Source organism: Coenobita brevimanus, chromosome 93, assembly GCF_032717465.1.
Source record: "Coenobita brevimanus isolate Jiangsu-jjx chromosome 93, ASM3271746v2, whole genome shotgun sequence".
Classification (NCBI taxonomy): Eukaryota; Metazoa; Arthropoda; class Malacostraca; order Decapoda; family Coenobitidae; genus Coenobita; species Coenobita brevimanus.
The window spans coordinates 47,236,909-47,263,276 of NC_137046.1; the positions used below are offsets into that span (position 1 = coordinate 47,236,909).

The 26,368-nt window shown below is 42.5% G+C and overlaps 1 protein-coding gene across 1 annotated transcript in view; it reads right to left on the reverse strand.

The window, feature by feature from the left end:
- The window catches only part of LOC145412518 (uncharacterized), a 491,890-nt gene that overhangs the window by 233,513 nt on the left and 232,009 nt on the right, over positions 1 to 26,368 (reverse strand). Inside the window, exons 23-25 of the mRNA XM_080282412.1 lie at positions 25,731 to 25,868; positions 13,519 to 13,728; positions 1 to 984 (exon numbers count right to left, since the gene is read on the reverse strand). The exon at positions 1 to 984 is cut by the window's left edge and continues 55 nt beyond it. Coding sequence (XP_080138538.1) covers positions 1 to 984; positions 13,519 to 13,728; positions 25,731 to 25,868 — 1,332 coding nt within the window. The remainder of the gene's footprint in view (positions 985 to 13,518; positions 13,729 to 25,730; positions 25,869 to 26,368) is intronic.

Sequence of the window (26,368 nt, forward strand, 5' to 3'; positions counted from 1 at the left end):
TTTGGTTGCCTTATCTCCAAGAGATTCATCTTCCTCCAGGCTGAGACTCTGCGACTGTGAATCATTGCCTGACCACACTCTTTGAGGCTCAGGAACTGTGGGTGTTGGTGGTTTGTTAGTACTAGTTGTCAAAGAATTAGGGGTAGAGGGGTAACCATGGGAGGATGCTTGAGAGTCTGGTCGGGAGAGGGGACTGGGTAAAGATTGTGATACTGCCGATCCACCTGTTACAGGACTTGGCAAAGGACTTGGCAGAGCAGATGGGCTTTGATGAGTGGCTGGGCTTGATAGGCTTACAGAGCTTGGGATGGTAGCTGGACTCTTGATGGATGGAATACCATTAGGTCCCTGGACTGTGCTGTTCATAGGCACTGAGGGAGCTCCTGGGAGTGACTGTATGGTTGTAGCTCCAGGAACAGAAGTCCCTGTGGTGACAGTACCTAAAGGAGCAACAGGAGGCTGATTAGGCCGTAAGGTTGAGGCTGCTGGTAGGGTGGTGGGTGGAGTTGGAGTGGCAGATGGGGATGGAAGTGACTCCTTGGTGGTGGTAGGTAGAGGAGTGGCAGAAGGAATTTGTGTTGCAGGTGACTCTGAGGGTGTACTGCTGATGCTAGCCTCACTGTCAGCACATGCTGATGCCTCACCCTCAGCTCCACTAAGGGTAGAGGTAGCAGGCATGGCAGACGAGAGGGTGGAATCCTGACTATCCTCGGTTCCATCCTCAGGCAATTTCATAATGTCGGCCACATCATCTAGATTGAAACCTGGTCCCAGAATGTCAGTTAGCTTGGCGCCATTCCCACTGCTACTCTGGCCATCAATAGTATCCTGGGAGATGTCATCATCTCCAGTCAAGTTGGCATCATCGTCCTTAATAGCTCCGCTAATAATATCTCGCATAAAAATATCAGAGATATCTCCTCCATGAGCAAATATGGCATCAATAGCTTCATTGTTCTCATCCTCCTCTGCCATCTCTTCATCCTGAAAGAAAGAAAATTATTAACATAATGTTCTTTTCTTCTGGCTCTTACATTATATCCATAAGTTAAGCTTCTCAGGATGTAATGCTGCACAATGACTTAAGATTCCACACCATGTATGACTGAAAGTAAAGGACAGATTGGTCTATTCTTTCAAAAACATCCAATATATAAATAAATTATGATGTACAAACACTGTGTCATCAGTGGCATATATTCTGCATCAGTGAATATTCCTAAACTGCTCCACAGTAAATACTGTTAGGTGAGAGGAAAGATCTATCATAATCACAATAATGCCACACACAATCTCCCACAAATCAGCACACTGTTAGGTATTCCAGTACAAACTATTTAATGATTTTTAACTGATGCACACTACATGATTCTACTGAAAATTTTGACAAAAGTGGAGCATGACATAGACAAATGTGGATGTCTCTCTAAATTGAGACAGCATGATATTTGTGTTGTTGAAAACTTTAAAGCATGACTGTACAAACCTATTACATTAAACACATCATTCTCAACAAACCCATTCCCTCTGACCCTCTTCCTCCTTCACAACATGGATTCAGAGCACTGCACTCTATAAGCAACTTACTGACTTATTTCACACAATGAGCATCAAACAGAATAAAAACCAAGACACTCGCTCAGCTTACGCTTCTCACAACAAAAGAATAAGGCCTTTGATACCATCCCCCAATGCAAATTATTTACCAAAATATACAACACAAACATGGAGAAAAACACCACATGCAGACTTGCCAACCATGTATCCTATCCAACAGACTAGCACATGTTACATTCCAGAACAAGTCATCACAAACAGGAAAGTTCCATAACAGAGTTCCACAAGGCTCCATTCTCTCACTCACACTCTTCAACCAATACATGCATGATATTCCCATTCCTCAACCATCGCCTTATATGCATATGACATCACCATACCAACTACACACCACATTGCAGACACAGCCTGCACACTGCAACAAGATTACCTCAACACATTGCAAACTTGGGTTAAGGACAACAGGCTGAAGACTGACCCATCAAAATCCACCATCCCCCTCATCACCTGCAGTATACATGAATGCAGGTGCTCCCACCATATCATACTTTAACAATGCACATGTGCCACAGACACCCTCCACTAAGATCCTTGGAGTGGCATATGACACTGGACTCACCTTCAAGGACCATGTACAAGATATCAAGTGACAGTGTACCCCCAGACTCAGTGCACTTTGGGCAACTACAGGGCCAGCCTTTGGGGAAGGAAGGGGGGGAGGGAAGACACATTACAAACAATACATTAGGTCAGTGATGTTCTATACCTCCCTGGCATGGGCACCCATCCTTTCTAATACCCACTACAACAATTTGAAAATCATACAAAACAATACTCTATGTATCACCACTATTTGCAGCATAGCCAGTCCAACAACTCACTTATACTCTCAAAACTGAAGTCCTCCCTGTCTGAGACTTCCTGTGAGGCACACAATTCTATGCAGCAGTCAGTTCCAATACACAACACCTGTCATTACATGACAAGAGACACACTACGTAACTAGGCACATAAAACAATTACCACAATAACATTACCAAACCCTCTACAACAATATCCTACCTCCTGATATTCCAACACTAGCAAAGGAAATATATTTCACACATAGGGCAATGCAACAACTTGATCATAAGACCATACTACCAGTAAAACACCTTTGTCAGTGAAGTACAAGCGAGGACATTTAAATCCAAAAGCAATGAAATGTCACCTTACACCCTGAGGATGCCTAGAGTATACTGATGGCTATCCACCCATCAAGTTTCATGCTTTTACAACAAACTGCCTGGCCAGTGGCCCTCTTTTGATGACTTTCGACATGCTGCACTTGGTGCGCGTCATGTGCCATGTGCACTGCTTGGATGCGATGAAACCTATCAAAAACAATTTTTAAAGAATTGGGCTATCATAAGGTGCAAACCACACAGCAATCGGCCCTGTGCTTGCTGAGTTATAAGCTTCTGAAAAGTGTTATGGTCAGGCCGGGCCGCTCATGTGAGAAAATGCCACTACTTGACGAGACTCATGAAAGAATTGGGTTATCATATGGCACAAACCACACAGTGATCGGCCCTGTAGCTGATGAGATACAAGTTCCTGAAAGGCGTTACAGTCCTTACTTCATCCCCATGAGTTAATAATCTATCACCTACATCCTTCACACTATCAAATTTCTTTCTGCTTTCACTTCTACATTTCTTTCCAGAATAACTTCCTATTTTCAGAGTAGTTCGCATTCATTTTTCTTCCTACAGTAGATCATCATTTACCTCCTCCTTTTTCCTCTTCACTAGTCTCTTTACATGCTTCTTGCTCTCAGTATATTCAGTTCTTATTTCAACTGAACCCCTGTCCTGTAGCCACTCCAGCCACTTCTTCCTCTTTTCCTCCACTGCTCTCTTAATCTCCTCATCCCACAATGCCGTACCTTTCTTCCTTGCTGTTACTCTTCCCACACCACACCTACTTAAGCATTCCTAACTAAGCACACCTACTTAAGCATTCCTAACTAAGCAATCCCTATATGCATTCCACAGGCTGTCCAGATCCATTTCATTCCAATTCACTGATTCAAAGACCTCCCCTACTTTGGTCCTGTAATCATCTGCCATTTCATTAATCCTCAGCTTCTTAACTTTCAGTCTTTCTCTCTGACTGCTCCTCTCTCTCCTGATCCACCTCACTCCTCTCAGCTTGATCTTGCATACCACACTCATGTGATATGACAGACCTCCACATCATTCTCTCATGGCCCTCAAATCAGCAACCATTCCCATCATCGACCTCTCTACGAGCACGTAATCAATCAGGGTTCTTTCAACATGATCCCCGTTCCCTCTATACCATGTATATTTATGTGCATCTTTGTGTTTCAAATATGGGTTACAAATGCACAACCTCCTCTCCTGACACATATGCTTTAGTCACTTCCCATTATCATTTTCTCCTCGTACTCCATGACAACCCATTATGTCATCTTCAGGACCAGTGCCTACTCTTCCATTCATGTCCCCCAGTATGATCACTTTACAGCTCCTGGGCATTTAAAAAAAAAAAAAAAAAAAAAAAAAAAAAAAAAAAAAAAACGATCTTTAAACTGGGGTTTGGCCATCGTTAGACTGGGTAGTGTGGTATTTCTACTCCTGTCATTAAGCCAGAGTATTACATCTAGGGGTATCGTACATCGAGGTATACTTATCTATCTATCTATCTATCTATCTATAGCCAGATGCCACAATCCCTTAAGGTGTGGCAGTTTGTCTTAGAGTAAGTTGTTTTACGGAGAGGGGCACTAACCCTCCACCAACCCCCCTGCTGACACATAAGGAACACGTATGGGTTTGTTATATGGCAACCAACCAGCATTGTAAATGGTTTCCTAGCTTACAGAAAACCATTAGGCTTGTCACTCAATGTAAAGCCACCTGAAAAGGAATGAAGAGTAATAAAATGTGAGAGGAAAGATGGGAGAAACAGGAAGAGAGGACGGTAGACAGAAAAAATTGATAAAGGTGATGGAAGAAGTATGCAGTGCTACATCAAGTAAGTGGATGATGGTCGCCAACCTACCACAAATGGTAAATGTAGGTAGTAATAGTAGTAGCTGTTCCCTAGGCAGCCTGGCCAAACAGCCCTGAGTCACTAAGGAAGCCCATGGTCAAGACCGGGCTTTCCCACAGAGCTCTCAAGGAGTTTATGTTGTGTTGGTGGTGTAGGTGACTGTGTGCAATGCAGTCTTCCATAATGTGCTTAATAGTATGGGGTGCTGTGCTACATTCTGGACAGGCATCAGCAATGGATTCATCCAGTGTCTTCTGGTAACTTAAGAGGGCTGGATGATGCCCACATCTCAGCCTGGCCAGGTGGACCCTGTCCTCACAAGGGAGACAGGATTCAGAAGGGTGGATATCAGGAGGCCGTGCATGCAGCTGTGTGTTGTCTTTAAGTGACTGAATGGAGTGGTGAGTGATATGACTTTGGATATATTTCTGGAAGCTGGTCTGAGGTGAGCGAGGAGGGAATGATGACAGTACTTGTGTATGATATCATGTGCTGGGTGTTGTTTTGCTGTTCCTTGGTGTGTGTGGATGTGCTGCCATGTAGTGTAGTGGATGCTGTGGGTTTGTGGAGGTTGCAGTGAGAATTTGGGTGCCTCTCATGTCTAGGTGATCCTTGGGTAAAAGCAGGTAAATACTGTAGTAGCATGTCATATCAAGTAACATAAGGTTTACAGTATAAGTAATGAGTGATTTAACGAAAATAATGTGACTGTATACAAATATACTGTATATGGTGGCTTAGAGCAATATATCATACGAAATAATTTAATGTGAAAATACATCAATCTAGCACAAAACCCCAATTTCACATCGTGAAACAGCTATCCCCCATTTATCCAGACATAATAGAGTCAAAGGCATGTCCGGGTAGTGGCAACATCCAGATAATGAACATTATTCCCCTAACATGCCCAGATCCTACCTATACCCACCTCCAACCTATACCTAACGTATTTGTACAGTACCGATGCTTAATTTGGCAGTGTTTTCCAGTCATTCAGGCATATTTAGACATCAAAACACACACAGGAATATCTAAGATAATGGTAAACACAAAGGAAGTCATGCAGAAAAGCCAATGAATGTTGTATGGGCAAGTGACCTTAAGGCACTGAGTCTTGGTATTAATTTATTTATTTGCGATGTGCTGTTTAAATGACATTGATGTATTGTATGTTACACCAACTCTCTCTCTCTCTCTCTCTCTCTCTCTCTCTCTCTGTGTGTGTGTGTGTGTGTGTGTGTGTGTGTGTGTGTGTGTGTGTGTGTGTGTGTGTGTGTGTGTGTGTGTGTGGGGGGGGGGGTACGGGAGTGTTGTTTATGGTGAGGTGTGGAATGTGACTGTGTTCTGCTGTCCATTTTGTGAAAGGAGTCACTGTAGATTTGGCTGGGGCTTTTTGAGCCTGTTTGTGATGAACCATTTGTGTAGTGTGCTGAGGTAAGAATGGAGGAAGTGTGCGGCTGTGTTTGTGTTTTGGTGTATATATGTCAGTGTTATGTCATCTGCACAGGAAGCTATGTGTATTTGTGGTATGCGGGGTGTGAGTATGTCATGCATGTATAGGTTAAAGAGTGTAGGGGACAAGACAGATCCTTGGGGGATGCACTTTGTGAAGTTTCTGATGTTCGAAGACTGACCGGCAAAAGTTACATACTGTATGTACATCTGCCTGCTAAGTAGTTTGCCAGTCATCTTTTTGTGTTACTGTGCATGTTTGTGTTGAAAATTTTGTTTATGAGGTTGTGCACGAATGGCATCAAAAGTTTTGCTAATGTCTAGTGTGACTAGGAGTGTTCTGTGTGGTGGCCTAGTTAAATTCATGCCATCAAAAATTCTCTGTGTAAGGTCCGTAAGAGGAGTGTTTGTGAAGTGTAGTGGCCTAAAACCACGTCGTGATGGGGCTAGGGGCGTGTGAGGTGTAACTAGTTGTAGTACCAGTCGTTCAGTGACCCTGGAGGGAGTGCAGAGGAGTGTGATGGGGTGGTGTGAGGAAGGTAACGTGGGGTCTTTTTTGGGTTTGGGGATCGCGATGATAATGACACACTTCCAGATGTTGGGCAGTATGTTGTGTGAGTAGCTGTAGTTTGATACGTTGGTCAGTGTTTGTATGCCCAGTGGTCCAAGGTGTTTAAGGTGAATATTGCTTATGCTGTCTGGTCCACAGGCAGATGAGTACTTAAAGATGCTAATGATGTGCTTCGTCTGGTTGTAAGCGAATGGTGTGAAGTCTGGGTCTGTGGGGAACTGTCTCTTACTTCGGATGACACGTCGGTCATCGCGATGGGGGTTTAGATGACTGACGTGTGAAGAGTGATCGATGAGAGTGTTTGCTTGTTGTTTGTTTGAAGGTATGGTGTCTGTTGCTGTGATGGCTGAGTGTTATTGTGTAGTGTTGTTCTTGGAGAGTGTGATGCTGTTTAGTGTTTTGTAGAGTTTGCAGGTGTTTGTTTTGTGATCAAGTGTTTGGAGATAATTATTCCAGTTTAGTGTTTGCTGTTCTGATAGTTTATTGTTTATCTGAGTCAGTGTCATCACCACAGAGGAGGGTAAGGACAGAGGGCCTTAAATAAAACCCACACTTGTAGACTCTCCTTGCAAAGATTATGAACTAGTTTATATAGGGGAAACTGGTCGAAGTTTGGAAACACAGATCAAGGAATACAGGCTTCCTATAAAAATGTGTAATTTCAATACACCTGGCCCTCTACATTTGCAGGGGTTAGGGGACACTGACCCTCGCAAAAGCAGAACTTCCGCGAATGTTTGGCACGTCCCCCCCAAAATGCCTCTACGGCTGGAAATCACCCCTTGTGAGCAAATATGCACATACTGCACCTAATAAATCGTATCTGGGACCTGAAAGCCGCATAAAATATCACAAATGGTAACAGACCAACTGTATAAAAAAGTTTAATAACAAATAAGTTTTGACTGGGTATAGCTATACAGTACTAAGTTAGGGTAAATGTACCCCATGACTTCCACAGACTCCCGCGAGTGAGTGCGTCTCGCGCACATCCACGTGTGGGCAAGTCATCGGCTACATATATACCCCAACTTCTTACAACCATACGCTTTCAATTCTGAGTTAACTCACCATTGTCCCGGAAGTTTTGGCAGACAAACTTTAACGACTTGTGATGATAATGATGATGAACATGACATCAATCCGTGAATGTTGAATCCACAAATGTGGAGGGCCAGGTGTAGTGCAATATTTATTCATTTTTGTGAAGCCAACCACAGAATTGACTGGAAAGGTAGCCATCTACTGTATAAAAGTCATGACTTTTGGAAACAAAAAATTATTGAAGCCATGTGTATCCAAAACTAAGAGAATTTCAACCTCAGTGAAGGTATGTACAAGCCAGATCCTAAAATGAGGTTCCTGGTGGGAATGTCTCTTCCCTCACAGACAAAGGTGAGCTCAGACAGGAATTACACCTGACCTGTCTGGTGATGTCCCCCCTTTCCCCCTTGGGGAATTCCCCACTTACAATCCATCCCACCCCACCCCACCTCACCTCTACCCCACCGTCCCAGTCCCACACAAACACGCATAAAAAGGAGCCCTTGAATTGTCAACATCTCATTCCTTTTCTTTATCTTTACTGAAGATGGTGGCTGAGTCCACCGAAACTGTTTGGTAAATATGTTCTTCATCTACAAGTGTGGGTTTTATTTACCATCTTTGATTATCATGTAAGAGTGATTCATCCAGCCATCAAGGACAGAGGGATTGAGGGGGGAGCCATGAGGGTATGGAGGAGGGACAGGAGAGGGTGAGAAGCAAGGCTGTAGGCAGGATTCTCTTCCTTCTGTCAACAGGCGGACAGGCACCTTTACCGTCCATTTACTCATGGCTTGCCATCTGTTAGACGCTGAGTGGCCATGCGGAAAAACACCTTCCCATGACTGGGGGACTTTCCATGTTCAGTAGAGGGGCGGATGGCCGCTGTCACTGAACATGTACTCGTGGCCTGTGGACTGTGTTCGCAGCCCCCGTGGCTGCATGATAGTGGACATTCGGTGGGCAATGCGTATGGACGTTTTGACACCACCTGCAGGTTACAGTCATATTACTTGGGTGCTGAAGGTTCACTGGGAGTGATAGGACGAGAGTGCGACTTTGACCATTCAGTACAGGGACGGACAGACATTTTAGCTCTGGTTGTGGGTTATGGACTACTTCCCACTCATGGCTCGAGTCCAGCGGCCATGATACCAAATGTCTGAACTTGGCAGCTAGCCGACCGTAGTTCTCGGGGACTTTTACATCCGGATAATAGCAAGTGAATTCAGATAATGGTTTAATAGGGCCAAGGTCCAGCATCCAGATAATGAACAAGTCCGGATGCTGAGCGTCTGGATAAATGAGGAACTACTAATTCCAACTGTGGCCACTTTACGTCAACCAGGTAGCACTTGCAAACACCATTTATACCATGTATCCACCACATCCACACCAAAATGAACTATCTATCCACATCAGTTGCTGACGGTTCCTGAAAGCAGTCATCTGATGCAATCAGGCTGTACAGGGGCCGGTGAAGTATAGGGGAATGAAGCACCAAAGTTTGCAGGAAGTCGCATGACAAGGAACACCTGTTTTCAGCCTGAAAACAGCCAAGGTGAACACTGTTACTGTCACTAGGCTTATTTTTCATACATTTCAGGTCCATTCAGGGGGGGAAAAAAAAAAAAAAAAAAAAAATTGCTGGCATAGGGGGTCACTCAGCTCTCAGACCCTTGGCACAGGGGGTAAACAGTCGGCACAGGGGATAAACAGTCGGCACAGGGTCTGGCATGGAACAGGTTAAGACCAGAGGCTCAATAACATAAGCTCAATACACTGCATGCCACGTTTTACGAATTTTCAAATACAGGCTGAGACTTTCATATACCAATATCACAAATCATCATCTTGTCAACTTAAACCTTATCCCCACCTAAAAAGATTGGGTTGGGCAGGATCAAGAAGAGAAACATATAAAACACATAAACAGAAGTACTATGAATTGCATACCTAGCAAAAAGGCCAAACAATCACATATCACTCAAGCCTTCAGAAATCCTGGATGCACCTCACAGGGTGCTATCCGGTATCCAGACAAACAGAATACTCAGAATAACAGGAAAATTCAAGGGCTGGTAAAAACGTCAGTAAGTTATAACTGTGCGCATAAGTGAGGTGAAGACATTTCTGGCTAATGTAAATCCCTAGTAAATCCTCTTAACCAGCCCTCCTCCTCCCTCTTTCCCCTACTTGAATTCAGTCATCCTCCACACCCTCCACAATTTCCACAAATCACCAGTCTGCTTTTTACCACCAGACAGTAAACAAGCTCTCTTGCTGTTGTGTTGCTCTAATGGACAGTAATTTCAACATTCCAAAATGTCTAAAGAGCAAACTAAACGTAAGCGTGTCGTGCCTACCTTGAAACAGAAGCTGGACATATGCAATAGACTTGAAAAAGGCAAACATTATAAAACACTGATGACCGAATATAATGTAGGAAATCCAACGATTTTATATAAAGACCCAGCATCCAAGCTCAATGAATTTTTCATGAAAAGCGAGACAAGTAAGTCCATTGAAAAAAGGCATACTCATCATCGTTCAAGTGGTTTTGCTTAGAAAGATCTAGGGGAGCACCTATTTATGGTCCTCTTATCGAAGAAAAAGCAAGAGAGTTTCACAATAAAATGAATACAGAAGTCAAATGTGATTTCAGTGTTGGATGGTTAAATCGTTTCAAAGACTGGCATGGAATTTGTAAGCCAGACATCTCGGGAGAGAGCAAATCAGCAAATGCCGGTGTTTTTCTTCCTAACGGACTGACTCTAATTTGCACCACATAAATTCATCTTAGAACACATGTGTGCTGGCAGAGATGAAAAAAGAAAAAAATGTTAATGGGAATGAAGGTTTACTTTGTTGGAAGAAAAAAAAATATATATGCTTGCACTTCAAAAGTACATTATGTATTTTATTTAGTGCAAAACAGCTGATTGGCGGCAGGTGAAGGGCGGAATGATGGAGGTCAGTCGGGGCCGGGACTGTAAGCAAAGCTTTGTGTGGGGGCACAGGTGTGATAATTCTACAGTGCAGTCTTAACATCAGTTCACCAATAAATGTTCAAGATTTTACTTCTTTATTTTTCCATTTTTATGAGTACAGTACATACAACGAATACTTCGGTAGTTAACAATGGTGCAAAACAGTGGCGGAATGGTGGCGGTCAGTTGGGGCCGGGATCGTAAACAAAGCTGATGTGGGGGTACAGGTGTCGTGATAATTTACCAATAAATATTCAGGATTTTATTTCTTTAGTTTTCCACATGAGTACAGTACATACAAGTAATTATTCGGTAGTTAACAGAATGGACTTGTGCATTTTGCAGTACCGGTACTGCAAGGCATTGCATGCACGTCCATTAAGACCATGGTGTGTGTTTGCGAGGCAATTTTTCAGGTGGAATCTCTTGGTGTGCCCCCTGATGTGAGTGGTGAGTACCTGAATTGTATTTACTGCTGTGATAATGATAGCCTTTGTATAGATTTGAATATCAGAACTACGGGAAAAATCTGTAACCGGGAAGGTGAATTCCCCAAGCCGCCCGGTTAACTGGGATTGTACTGTACCTAATAATCACATATCACTCAAGCCTTCAGAAATCCTGGATGCACCTCACAGGGACAAATACCTAATAGTGTCCTATAATACCATACAGTATTAGGTAAGATATTCACAGAAGAGATAGGTGTAGCGTGTGAGGTGGTTTGTGGAGTGAGGAGGAGATGTAAGGGTGTGCAAGGAACAGCATGGTGGAATGATGAGGTGAGACGAACTCTGGAACAAAAGAAGTAGGCATATAGTGAATGGCTAGTAAGAAGAGGTAGGGGAGAAGATGAGAGAGAGAAGAGAGAGGTATATGTGAGCAGGAGAAGGGAGGTGAAGAGATTAGTGAAGGACAGTACGAAGAAAGTGGATGAAGAGTTTGGGAGGAATCTGAGTGTGAAATAGAGGGAGAGTAAGAAACTGTTTTGGAAGAAGGTAAAGAAAGTAAGGCAGTGTGAAAAGGGTAATAGTAGGGGAGTGAAAGACACGAATAATAGATTGTTGGTGAAGAAGAGAGAAAACTTGTGGAGATGGAAGGAGCACTTTGAGGATTTGTTGAATGTAGAGAAAGCAGTGTGAGTATAAGTGGTTTGGGAATGGCTGGGAAAAGAAGAGATGAGAGGAGGGAAGAAGAGATCAGTAGGGCGGAAATAGTGGAAGCAATGAAGAAGATCAAGATGGGAAAGGCCCCAGGAACTGATGGAGTGTGTGGTGAAATGCTGAGGTATGGGGGTGAGAGTGTAGTGGAGTGGATATGGAAGTTATGTAGATTGGCTTGGGAAGAGGGAAGGGTTCCAAAGGACTGGAAATCAGGTCTAACTGTTCTTTTATACAAAGGAAACGGGGAGAGAGAAGTATGTGGTAACCATTGGGGTATTTGCCTTCTTAGTACGACTGGAAAAACATATGGTAGAATACTCATTGATAGAGTTAGCCATATAACAGAGGAGCTAGTTGGAGAAGAACAAGGGGGATTTAGGAAAGGAAAAGGGTGTGTAGATGAGATATTTGTTCTCAGATGTTTAGTGGAGAAGTATCTAGAGAAGGGAAAGAAAGCGTATGCTGCCGTCACGGACTTGGAGAAAGCTTATGAAAGAATAGATAGGCAAGGTATGTGGAAGGTATTGAGAATATATGGAGTGGAGGGGAAATTGTTGAGTGCTGTCAAGAGTATGTACGAAGGAGTTGGGGTTACGGTGCGAGTGGATGGTGAGCTGAGTGAGTTCTTTGATCTCAATGTGGGACTGAAACAAGGTTGTGTGATGTCTCCATGGCTGTTTACTACATACATGGATGGGGTTGTAAAGGAGGTGCAAGGTAGGGCAGTGGATGTGGGGGTGGCTCTAATGAATGAGGGTGAGATCTGGAAGATTCCAGTGTTGTTGTTTGCTGATGATGCAGTATTGTTGAGTGAAGATGAATGGGAGTTGCAAGGTTTTGTGAATGAATTTGGGACAGTGTGTAGGAAGAGGAATCTGAAAGTTAATGTAAACAAGAGTAAAGTTATGGTGTTTGTGAGGAATGAAGTCACAGAATGCACAGTGAAGTTGGATGGCAAGGAAATGGAGAATGTGAGTGCATTCAAGTACTTGGGTAATGTGATGAGTAAGGATGGAAGTTTGGGGGATGAAGTGCTTGAAAGGGTACAGCAGGGAAGGAAAGCTGTTGGTTCACTGAAAGCAGTGATAAGAAATAGGGAGGTGAGTATGGAAATTAAGAAGTCACTGCATGATAGTATTGTGATCCCTACCCTGACGTATGGAAGCAAGGCATGGACCTTGCAAGAGGGGAACAAGTCAAGAGTGAGGTCAGTGGAAATGAGTTACTTGAGAGGAGCATGTGGAGTGATATGGAGGGACAGGTTGACGAATGAAGAAGTGAAAGAACGTTGTGGGGTGGATGTGGATGTGGTTGAGTAGATTAGGAGAAATACACTGAGGTGGTTTGGACATGTGGAGAGAATGGAGAATGAAAGACTGAAAGAGGGTGTATGTAGGTGAGGTGGAGGGAGGGAGAGGGAGGGGAAGACCGAGGATGAGGTGGAGGGAGGGAGAGGGAGGGGAAGACCGAGGATGAGGTGGAGGGATGGAGTTGAAAGGTATATGAGGGAAGGGGGAGTGAGTTGGGGGGAGGGTAGTCAAATGGTGGGTGACAGAGCAACTTGGAAGCGTTTTGTCAGTGGCCACCCTTTGCGGAAATAGGGCGTCGAGCTATAGATAGATAGAGATTATGTTCCTACCAACAGTGAAAGAGCAAGAATTTCTCATTTATCCATTACCTTGGGGTCTTTCTCCTTCTTTTCATCTGGTTCTTTCTTTTCACGCTTCCTGACACCATCCTCCAGCTTAGTGCGAAATGTGGGCGAAAGTGGGTGCTTGATATCCTGAGGTGAAGAACCATCTGCTGCCCCTTGTTCCCCCCCACTTCCTCCCCCATGCTGCTGTTGATGCTGCTTATTTTGTGCAGCCTGCACCAACTGTAGTTCATCCTGTAGTAAACCAGCTTGAAATTAAACATTAATTTACGAAAATGAAAGTAACATCCTAAATTGACCAGAATTTGTTTATTTTAGTTATAGTTATGATACTGAACCTTTCAATAAATGTTAATACAACTATTCATATTTACTGTTCAAATCTGATTTCTGGCTATAAAATTTTTGTTGGTCAGGCAAGAAAAAAATTTCCTACGGTTTGGTCTACAACTGCTATTATTGTACATACCATTAACTGCCACTGATATCATTACAGTCACCCTGATCTCTTTTCTACACAATGAGAGACCAAGGAAAAGCTAAAGGGTTACTGGTATCGTGTTCTATAGTTAACAGTTACCGGCACCTAAAAAGATGGGATTGTGACAATGACAATGCCCTGACTCTGAGGACTGAGTCACATTTTCATCCAGCTAATTTTGTCTCAAGCCCGCTTGAATTCTATTTGTTTCATTTTTAAAGGCCCCAACATGCTTGCATGCATTGGTCTTAGTCACCTACTTGTAGCTTTCCATGCTGCTCAATCTCTGGCAGCTTCCCTATTCAGTCCCTTATCCCTGAAGTCAAACTCAATGACCTCGTCCCAGGTCTTTTTCGGTCTACCTCGTGCAACCCTACCACTAACAATAACACTTCTCACTTTCGGCACCCAATTATCACCCCCCACCCTCTCCACATGCCTGCACCACCTCACTCTACCTCTCCTCATCACAACACCAATGCTCTCCAGTCCCATCCTACCTCTCAACTCTTCCATCATAAACATAGCCCCCCCCCCCCTCCACATACACAAGCCTCGCACTCTACGATGCACTGCACATCCACCTAATCACTGTCATTTATGTATATTTGAGCCTGCAAATATCCTCCTCCTACTGCCCAGGTCTCACTACTATACAGCATTACACTCCTAACACATGCCGCATACAAAAGATCCCTTAGCATGAAGGGAGAGCCCTCTCAATGTCAGAAGAAGCAACAGCTCCTTGAACTTCTTCCAACCACTCGTCACTCCAGCCATAGAGCTCCACCATCAGCACATAACAGGTCTTCCAAATAACAAAACTCTTCCACACACTCAAGAGACTCACAAGCAAGATCAATCCTTTCATGACTGACAATCTCCACATGCTATCACCGACACACCGATCACATGAAATCAGCATTACCTCTCTGTCTACCTGTAATACCACTACATCTCTTATGCACCTACTTATCACAAACACTACACAAGATGGAATTACTTCCCATGCCCTTGCGGCGAATCGCATATGGCCACTCTCCCTCTTCTTTGACAGTACTGCCATTAGCCTTAGGTATCATCATTTTTGTTTTATCTGCATTTATTCTTAAGCCCTTGTGCCCCATACCACTCTCCACTTCCTAAATCTTTCCTCTGCCTCCCTTTCACTCTCTGCAATCAACATCAAATCATCGGCAAACAACATCTCTCATGGGAGTCCATTTCCGAAGTCACATGACAGGGCTTCAAGTATCGTGATTAACAACAAAGGGCTCAAGACTGACTCCTGATGCACACCACCATTCACAGAAAACTCATCACTCAAATCTCCATTCATCTTTGCACCCACATATATAGCTATAACCACCCTAACCAGCCACTACTCGATCCCAAACTTTCTCACTGCCCACTTCACCACCCCCGTAAGGACTCTATCAAAAGGCCTGCTACAAATCAACAAAAACAAAGTACTAATCCCTTTTCTTTCCTATATATTTTCCCGAAGCTGTCAAACAACAAATATAGAATCAATGGTCCCTTTGCCTGGGATAAACCCAAACTGCTAAGGCTGTTCTTCGCTCTGCTAAAAATAATTTCATCCGTACTAAATGCTCTCAACTCTCCAACTCGAATTCTTCCCGTTCCTTCTGGCATCTTGCCAAAAATCTTTCTAACAACTTTACCTCATCATCCTTCTCTTCTCTTTTCTATTCTGATGGCTTTGTAGCTATTTTTTCTACTGATAAAGCAGATCTCTTCGCTCAGACTTTCTCCTCTAATTCCACCTTAGATGATTCCGGTGCTGTTCCTTCATCGCTTCCCCCCTCAGACTTCCTCATGACTGACATTAAAATTTCTTCAGTTGATGTATTTTCTGCCATCACTGGCCTCAATACTAACAAGGCATATGGGCCTGATGGAGTCCCTCCTGTTGTCCTCAAGAACTGTGCCTCAGTGCTTACACCCTGCCTAGGTAAACTCTTTTGCCTTTGTCTGTCAACTTGTACCTTTCCTTCTTGCTAGAAGTTTGGTCTCATTCAGCCAGTCCGAAAGAAGGGTGATCATTCCCAATCCTCTAACTATCATCCAATTGCTTTAACATCCTCTGTCTCAAAAGTTTTTGAGTCAATTCTTAACAGAAAAATTTTAAAGCATCTTTCCTATCACAACCTTCTTTCTGATCGTCAGTATGGGTTCCATCAGGGGCGCTCAACTGGTGATCTTCTCACCTACCTTTCAGACTCCTCGTCATCCTCCTTTTGGGACTTAGGAGAAAGCTTTGCCATTGCACTTGACATCTCAAAGGCTTTCGATCGAGTCTGGCTTAAATCTTTAATTTCCAAACTACCCTATTACGGTTTCTATCCTTCTATCTGTGCCTTCATCTATAGCTTCCTTTCTGGTTGTTCTATAGCCACTGTTGTAGACGGCCACTGTTCTTCTCCTAGATCTATCAACAGTGGTGCTCCTCAGGTTTCTGGTAATCATATTACGGGGTGTTGGGAAGTGTAAAGTGGAGACTTCGTCACCCAACTTCAGAAGTCTCCACAAGTCCTACAGTAGTCGACGAAGGCTCAACAAACATCCCACGAGAAAGTTGAAGGTATGTGCCATATGCATATTTAATTATAATATTCTAGAACTAATAACTGATTTTTGGCAAGTATTTTTAAAAAGTCAGTCGGAGCACGAATATCCCTGCTTGTGGTGCACGGACCGCCTCCGACATGCCTGTGCTTAAGGAGTTTAGGTGTTAATGGAATACATTACTGTTCATATCAATACTCTCCCTTTCACATGTAAACAAAAAAACAAACAAAAGAATGAGTGCTAAATGTACGTTTAACTTTCATCAGAAAGACCTTACCAATTCATATCCTTCCACTTTATTTTATGCAATTTTCCGACTATTTCATTTTGTTTGGAAAAAGTACTGTATACAGTACTCACTCCAAACATATTTCTAATAATATAAGTAGTGATGACAATGTTCACTAATACAAATGATGTACTGAGCTGATAGGTAATATTCCGTATCATTTCGGCCATCCAGGAAGTGTTATCTGACTTGTAGGCCTACTGCATCATTACACTTGTATATGTTCACTAATTTATATATATATTTTAGATTCAGGTATAGTACTGTATTGATTACAGTATTGTACAGTATACAGTACTCTCTCCAAACACAGTTGTAATACCATAAGTGGTGATGACAGTGTTCACCAATATATTTAAGGTACTGAGTGGGTAGGATATTTTATTATTCGGCAAATCCAATTTCTCGGCAGCAGCCCAGTCCCATAGATGCCGAATAACAGGACTTTTACTAATATATAGTCATCCCTTAACATCTGCGGTTTTAACATACACGGTTTTGAATATCTGCGGATGGCTATAGAAAAAAAAAAATCTCATTGAACTCTGATGACACTGTAACATTATCCCACGCACAGTTCGTGGCTGTTTTGGTACAGTAATGGCATTATCCAGTGAATGCAATATAGTGTAACACTCTTCCTTTTGGAGGGAGCTGGGATGAGCACAGAAGTCAGAAGACCCCATGCAGGAGTACACTATTCATTATTTTTAACTTTTAGTGTTCTTGCATTAAATAAAGTAGTTGTTTGGTGTTCTTGTATTAAATAAAGTGGTTGTAAACAAGCACATAGGGTTTTTCTTTAGTTATATACAGAAATGGGGGGTCCAGAGGTGTTATTAAGGGGGGGCAGCAGATATCTGCGGATTTTTAATATTCATGGGTGTCTCTGTTACCTAACCACTGTGGATGTTAAGGGATGACTGTACATATATATACAGTATATATATATATATATATATATATATATATATATATTTTGAGTTTTACGCCAAGTCCCCCTTTTTTGGATAAGGGCTAAGGCGTTGCCCCTGGGTAGAGGACTTTGGTTTGGAGCGTGTAACATTTTATGACCGGATGCCCTTCCTGATATCTACCAAAGACTATTGGGTGGATTCGATCCTCCAACCCTTCGGTCAGAGAGGAGCGCTTTAACCAACTGAGCCACGGCTGCTACAGATATATTATATATTATATATATATATATATATATATATATATATATATATATATATATATATATATATACATACATACAGTATATATACAGTAAAATCTTAATGTAACGGACTCTATATACTGTATATATATATATATATATATATATATATATATATATATATATATATATATATATATACATACATATATATATATATATATATATATATATATATATATATATATATATATATATATATATATATATATATATATATATATATATATATATATATATATATATATATATATATATATATATATATATATATATATATATATATATATATATATATATATATATATATATATATATATATATATATATATATATATATATATATATATATATATATATATATATATATATATATATATATATATATATATATATATATATATACATATATATATATATATATATATATATATATATATACAGTAAAATCTTAATGTAACGGACTTCAATAAACTGGAATTCGTTTTTATCGAACTCGGGGAGGTACCAGACTAAAGTCCAATATATCAGAAAAAGTCTGATAAAGCCAGAAGCAGTCCGGACTGCCTGACCACTTCAGCTACGTTCACCACAAGAAGGTAAATAAAAGGCATGTTTACCAGTGTAAAGTACAGTATTATTATATATATGATTTTTTCTCCAATCATTCCTGTCAATTCTTATTGCTTTTCTTTCCTTTACAGGTGGCCTTACATTGCGTGACAAGCCAAATGGTTTCCTGTAAGCCAAGAAACCATTAACAACACTGGGGGGTAACCATATAACCAAACCATACATGCTCCCTATGTGTCAGCAAGTGGGTTGGTGGAGGGTTAGTGCCCCTCCCCGTGAAACAAATAACTCACAGTCAAATGGCCACCCCTTACAGGATTACGGCATCTGGCAATAGACAGATAGATAGACTGATTAACGTAGTGCAGTTATAACACAGTACAGTACTGCAATGGTAGTCAAAACAGTTTAAAAATCCGTTCATGAGATCCGGATTAATGTCTGATATATTGGAAAAAGTCCAGTTTAGCAGGGGGAAGTTCAGATGTTGCTTTCATCGGAATTTCGCATTTTTCGGAATGGTTTCAGCCCCAATTAGTCCATTATAGTGAGATCTTACTATATCTAGACAGATCAGATAGACAGATAGATAGACAGATGGATAGATATAGGTATAGATAGACAGATACATGCATACATACATATTTAGACAGTTAGGTGGACAGACAGAAAGCCAGATATATCTATCTACTGCTAGACGCCTTAATCCTGTGAGTGGTGGCCACAAACAAATCGCCTACATGTCGCCCAGTCCCCTGCATTTCACTGCCCTGCTCCCAGCTCACAACCCCCTCTCTCTTATACTTCTACACTCAATCCCTCCATCTCATCCCTGGCCTCCCCCTCCCTCTCCTGCCCCTCCACCTCACTCACATACACTTTCCTCGTCAGTCTCTCACTCTCCATCCTCTCCACATGGCCAAACCACCTCAGTGTGTTTCTCCTAATGCTTCCTATCATATCTACATCCACACCACAATGCTATTTCACTTTCTCATTTGTCAGTCTCTCCATGTGACTCCACATGCTCCTTTCAAATAACTGATTTCAATTGCTTTCACTCTTGATTACTGTCCCTCCAACGAAGTCCAAGCTTCACTTTCATACTTTAGAGTTGGTATCACAATACTGTCATGTAGGAACTTTTTCACTTCCATGCGCACTGCCCTGCTTTCAAGCAACCAGCAACCTTCTTCCCCGTTGCACCCTTTCAAGCACTTCACCCCTCTAAATTTCCATCCTTACTCATCACACTACCCAAGTACTTAAACATACTCACATTTTCCATTTCCTCCTCATTCAACCTCACTGTATATTCACTGACTTCACTTCCCTCAAAGACCACCACTTTACTCTTCCCTACATTCACCTTTAGATTCCGTTTCTTACACACTCTCCCACACTCATCCACCAACCCTTACAGCTCCGCTTCATCTTCATTTAACAACACAGTATCATCTGCAAACAACAGTACTGGGAGTTTCCAAACACTGTCCTCTCTCACTAGGGCCGCTCTAACATCCACTGCCCTACCTTGTATCTCTTTTATAAATCCATCCACATACAGATTGAACAACCATGGAGACACGATACATCCCTGTTTCAACCCAACCTTCAATACAAAAAATTCACTCAGTTCACTATCAACATGCACTGCAGTCTTAGCACCATCATACATACTCTTCACAGCATTCAGCAACTTCCCATCTACTCCATATATTCTTAATACTTTCTACAATCCTTGTCTATCTACCCTGTCATATGTTTTCTCCAAATCCATGAAGGCCACATAACAACTTCTTTCCCTTCTCTAGAAACTTTTCTACTAAAGATCTTAGAATGAATATTTGATCTACACAATCTCTGCCCTTCCTAAAGCCTCCCTGTTCTTCTCCAACTAATTCCTCTGTTATTTCCCCAACTCTTGTCAATACGTATCCTACCATATACTTTTCCTACTAAAACAAATGCCCCTATGATTACCACACACTTCTTTTTCCCCTTTTCCTTTGTACAAGGGAATAATTATACCTGACTTCCAATCCTCCAGGACTCTACCTTCTTCCCAGGCCAATCTGCACAGCTTCCACATCCATTCTACTAAAATCTCTCCTCCATGCTTCAGCATTTCACCACACACTCCATCAATTCCTGGGGCTTTCCCCATATTGACTTTCTCCATTTCTGCTACAACTTACATCCTACTGATTTCTTTCTCTCTTCTCACATCCCTCCTTCTCCCAGCCATTCCCCAGCCATTTATACTCACATTACTTTCACTCTCTATGTTCAACAATTCATTAAAGTGTCCTCTCCATCTGCTCACTTTTTCTCCCTTCTCCACTAGTAATCTACCGTTTTTATCTTTCATTCCCCGACAAACTTCATTGTCACCCTGTCTAACTCTCTTTACCTGTTTCCAGATCATTTTCTTACATTCCCTCCACTTTACACACAAATTCCCTCCAAATTCCTCATCCACGCTCTTCTTACTCTCTCTCACTAATCTTTTCAACTCTCTCTTCCTCTCTACATATAACTCTCTCTTCTGTCTCTCAACTTATTCCACACTCCTATTTCTCATCCACTCACTATATGCTTTCTTCTTCTGTGCCACAGCCTGTTTCACCTCTTCATTCCACCATGCTGTTCCTTGCACCCCCTTTCGTCTTCTCTTCACCCCACACACGACCCCACATGCTGCACAGATTTCTTCTGTAAATATCTTGCACACACCTTCCTCGTCCTTCATCGGCTCCAAACCATATTTACACAATTGCTCCTCCACTTCTCTCTTATATTCTGCCTTTTTCTCATCCTCTTGCAATCTTTCTACTCTCCTTGCGCCTTCTCTTTCCTCCCGTCCTTCCCTTCTTCTGTTTCTCTATTTTACTTGGACCTTTTGTGGTGGTCAGGAAGTCCACTCCCCCAACCTCTATACGCTCTTGCATCCATTACACACCTTCGCATCCTTTCATCCACACACACTTAAGCAATCATTGCCTGCCTTTCATTCAGTTCACCACCCACCCTTCTTATCACTTGCCATGTATACCTGTGGATCATTTTGTGCCTGAAGAGGGTATTGGCTATCACCAACCCCCTCCCATCACAAACGTCCACTAAAGCACTGCCATTCTCATCTATCTCAGCAGGCACACCCCATTCACCAACTACTTCATCCACCTTCACATTCCCTACTTTGCCATTCATATCACCAATCAAAAACACTCTTTCATTACTTTCAAACTTTTCCATGCACAGTTCCACATTTGTCCCATACTGTTCTCTCGCTCTGCTTGCACGATCTTGCATTGGTGCATACACACACACAGTCGCCCAGATTTGTAGTCCAGCTTTCAATTTTACCCACACAATCCTTGAGCCAACTGATCCATACTCTCTTATATTCTCCTTCCATCTGTTACTCACAACAATACACACTCCTCCTTTTGCCCTCTCATTCTTACCTACTCCTGCACATATACCCCATCCATACTCCCATTCTCTCACACTCTCACCTCACCATTTAGTTCAGTTAATCCACATACTGTACATCCACTTTCGCACCCTCAAGCACCTAAACAATCTCTCTCTCTTTCACCTCATCATTTGCACCCCTTACATTCCATGTCACCATCCGTATCATGTCCTCTGTTCGGTCCTTACGTACATACTCACGCATGTTCAGTTCAAAATTAAATCTTAAACTAATATCAAGTTGTCAAAGGTTGTAATCTGCACATTAAAAACCTGCACTCTGGAAGACAGCTGATAAATAAATGTTGCCTCTTAACACTGGTTCCTGCTATGGTCTTGTCTCATGTTGATTACTGCAATTTTGGGGGAGGCGGTGGCTGAATCGGTAGAGAGGCAGCCTGCAGTCCTGTTGGACCCAGGTTCGAATCCCGACTGGGGCAGGGAACAGTTTAAGGATTTGAATTTCATATAAGCAGACTTTCCTGATCTACCAGATGACCCGCCGACATGTCATAAAAGTGCCCCCGCTAATACCAATACACCAGTCCTGTATGAGACAGCCCTAGCATGTATTCAATATGGACGGTGGGTGTTAGCGCCGAAGTGGTGACATGTAGAGAGGTGTATGGTATGTAGGAGGACTACTGGGCCTTGAGTGCAGGCTGTGAAGCCTATGCCCAGAGTCGGACACACACACACACACACACACACACACACACACACACACACACACACACACACACACACACACAAAATTATGGATTGGCTTTCACAGGTCTATTAATGAAGGTACACTCTGTGATGAATAGTGCAGCAAGGCTTATCTTTGGCCTCCCCCTTGAGAACCCTGACCATCTCACTTCTAATCATGTTGCACCGGTTGCCAGTATAATACCGTTATAAAGGCTCCAACCTACTTGCAAGCGTCGACCTTAGTCACCTAATGGCAGCTCTCCATGCAGCAAGGTATCTGGCAGCCACCCTATTCAATCCCTTATCCCTGAGGTCACACTCTAATTTCATCCCAGGTCATTTTTGGTCTGCCTTCTGCAACCCTAACCGACTTTCACTTTTCTCACCTTCCACACCTAGTTGTCATCCTCCATCCTCTCAACATACCGAAACCATCTTAATATACACATCCTTATCACAACACCAATTCCTCTCCCATCCTTCCTCTGAACTCTTCAGTCATATTCCTAGCCCCCACAGGCCTCACATTCAAGGAAGCACTACACATCCATCTAATAATTGTCACTTCTCTACATCTGAGCCTACAAATATCCTCTTCCTTTGCTGTCCGGGTCTCACTACCATACAGCATTGCACTCCTAACACATGCCACATGCAAAGATCCATAGCACGGAGGGAGAGCCCCCTCAATGTTAGTAGAGGCAACATCTCCCTGAACTTCCTCCACCCATACTCAACCCTAGCCACAGAACTAGCTCCAGCCTCACTTCCAACACATAACATGTCCTCCAAATGATAAAACTCTTCCACACACTCAAGGCACTCTCCAGCAAGATCAATCCTTTCAAGCCTGGCAATCTCCACATGCTCTCCCTGACACATTGCACACGACATCAGCATTACCCCGCAGTCTACCCCTAATACCACTACATCTCTTACCCACCCAGTAATCACAAACACTGCACAAGATAGAGTTACTTCCCACACCCTTGTGGCAAACTGTACATGGCCACACTCCCTCTGCTTTGACAGTACCGCCACCAGCTTGACATCATCACCTTGGTTTTATCTGAATTTACTCTCAAACCCTTGTGCCTCATTATGTCTCTCCATTTCCTAAATCTTTCCTCTGCCTCCCTTTCATTCTCTGCAATCACCATCAAGTCATCAGCGTACATCTCTCATGAAGTCCATTTCTGAAGTCTCATGAGAGACCTTCAAGCACCATGACAAACAATAAGGGACTCAAGACTGACCTCTGATGCATGCCATCATTCGTGGAAAACTTAGCATTCAAATCTCCATTCACTGGCACCCAATACATGGTCATAACTAGCCAGCCACTCCTCAATCCCAGGCCTTCTCATTGCTCATTTCACCACCTTCCTAGGGACTCTGCCAAAGGCCATCTCCAAATCAACAAAAACAAAGTACAGTTCCCTTTTCTTTCCTATATATTTTTTCCTGATGTTGTCAGACAATGAATACTGCATCAGTGGTCACTTTGCCTGGCATTAATCCAGGTGTGAGTGAATGAAGGTTTGAGTAATAAATTTTCCATGAATGTTGGCATACATCAATGATCAGTCCTAAAACCCTTGCTGTTTATTATTGTGCTTAAGACTTTGATGTTTATGGGTGATGTTGCATGCTGGTGACTTGGTGCTGACTGCAGAGAATACAAGGGAGATGGAAGAAAGATTTAGGAAGTGGAGAGATGGCAAGGAGTACAAGGATCTGAGAGTAAATGCTGAAGAAACAAAAGTGATGTTATCTATAGCTGACGGAAGTACAGTCAATGCAGGGGTATTGTGGCCACTTACAGTTTGCCACAGGGTAATTACATCTTGCGCAGTGTTCGTAATGAGTGAGTGCATGAGAGGTATGCTGTGAAATACTGTGACGCTGATTTCATGTGTGAAGTTTGAAATGGACAGAATGCAGAGACTGAAAGATGGCAATGGAGTGATCCTGCTGGAGAGCCCCTGGAATGCTTGGAGGAATTTTGTTATTTAGGGGACGTTATGTGCTGGAGGTGGGGTTGGAGGTAGCTCTGTAGCTATGGTAAGGAGTGGTTGGAAGAAGTTCGGGGAGCTGTTGCCTCTCCTGTCACTGGGAGGGCTCTCCTTGTGTGCTAAGGGTCCTTGTATGCACTATGCAGCATGCATTATGAGTGTACAGTAATGATATATCGCAGGGAGATGTGAGCAACAAAGAAAGAGGATATTTGTAGGCTCAAACATACTGAGATGATGATGATTAAATGAGATGTAGTGAATCCTTGAACAGAAAGTCTATGGAGGTTAAGAATGCAAATGAAGAGTTGGCGGGAAGGATGGGACTTGAATGTATTCGCGTTGTAATGAGAAGTAGCTTTACATGGTTTGGGCATGTGGAGAGGATGGAGGATGACAACTGGGAGCTGAGGGTGAAAAGTGTGATCATTTAGGGTAAAGAGAGACATATAAAAAAGACCTAGGACAGGGTCATAAAGTGTGACCTCAAGGATAATAGACTGAAGAGGGAGGCTGACAGGAGATCAAACAGCATGGACAGCTGCCATTAGGTGACCATGGCTGACACATGCAAGCATGCTATAGCCTTTACAAATGAAAAAATGAAACAGCCCTTCTGTTAACAGCATATACAATATCACTAAACCAGTTCACATATCTTGATATCTGACTCCCTGCCTATGCTGATACTGACTTTGTAAAGATAACTCATCATGGCTGGTTCCAAAATTTTCCAGTATAAAGCCTCTGGTTTCTGTCCTGCCTTTGAACAATATCTAATAAGGGCCCTGACAATTTATCATGCCTGATCTAGTCCTCTTTTCAAGATACTGTATGTCTTTCTAACACCACCCCATTGCCTCACTTCTAATCCAACTCTTCTGCTACACCCACCTTTGACAGTGTGATGGCAGACTTGGGTTTTTGAGGTTCAAGTGTATCTTCATCTGTCTCATCATCCAGGCCACCAATTTGCTTCATCTCCTCTTCCAGGTTGCTCGTGTCCATCAGATTCCGCCCAAAGAAAGCCTCCTGTGTGACCAGAAAGAGGTAGCTATGTGCTAACTGCTTTCGTTAAGTATTATTATCATCATCATCATCATTATCCATTTCCTACTAATAAATGGGTAGATAGTATCCAAAGACAGAACAAGGAAAAGGGTCCTGTGCAATGAGCCACACATCTTTCCCTTACATTTCAAGCCTTCAAAACTCTCAGATCCACCAAAAAGACAAAGCATAACACTTACACTCAGTATAATTCGCGTCACCAAGTCACTCTCATAACACCTGTATGATAAACCCATTCCATCAGTAGCCAAGTTTAGATACCCACATAACTGCAGTGATGTGCATCTCCAAACGTACTTCATCCACTCATTTCCATCTTTTACTTTACCCATTAATGTATATTTTTAATTAACATAACAGCAGTGGTGAAAAAGGTATATCTGAGCGAATTTGAAGGAGGGAGGAAGCAAGGTAGGCCAAGGAGAAGATGCAGAGTTATGGTGGATGAGTGTGTGAGGAAG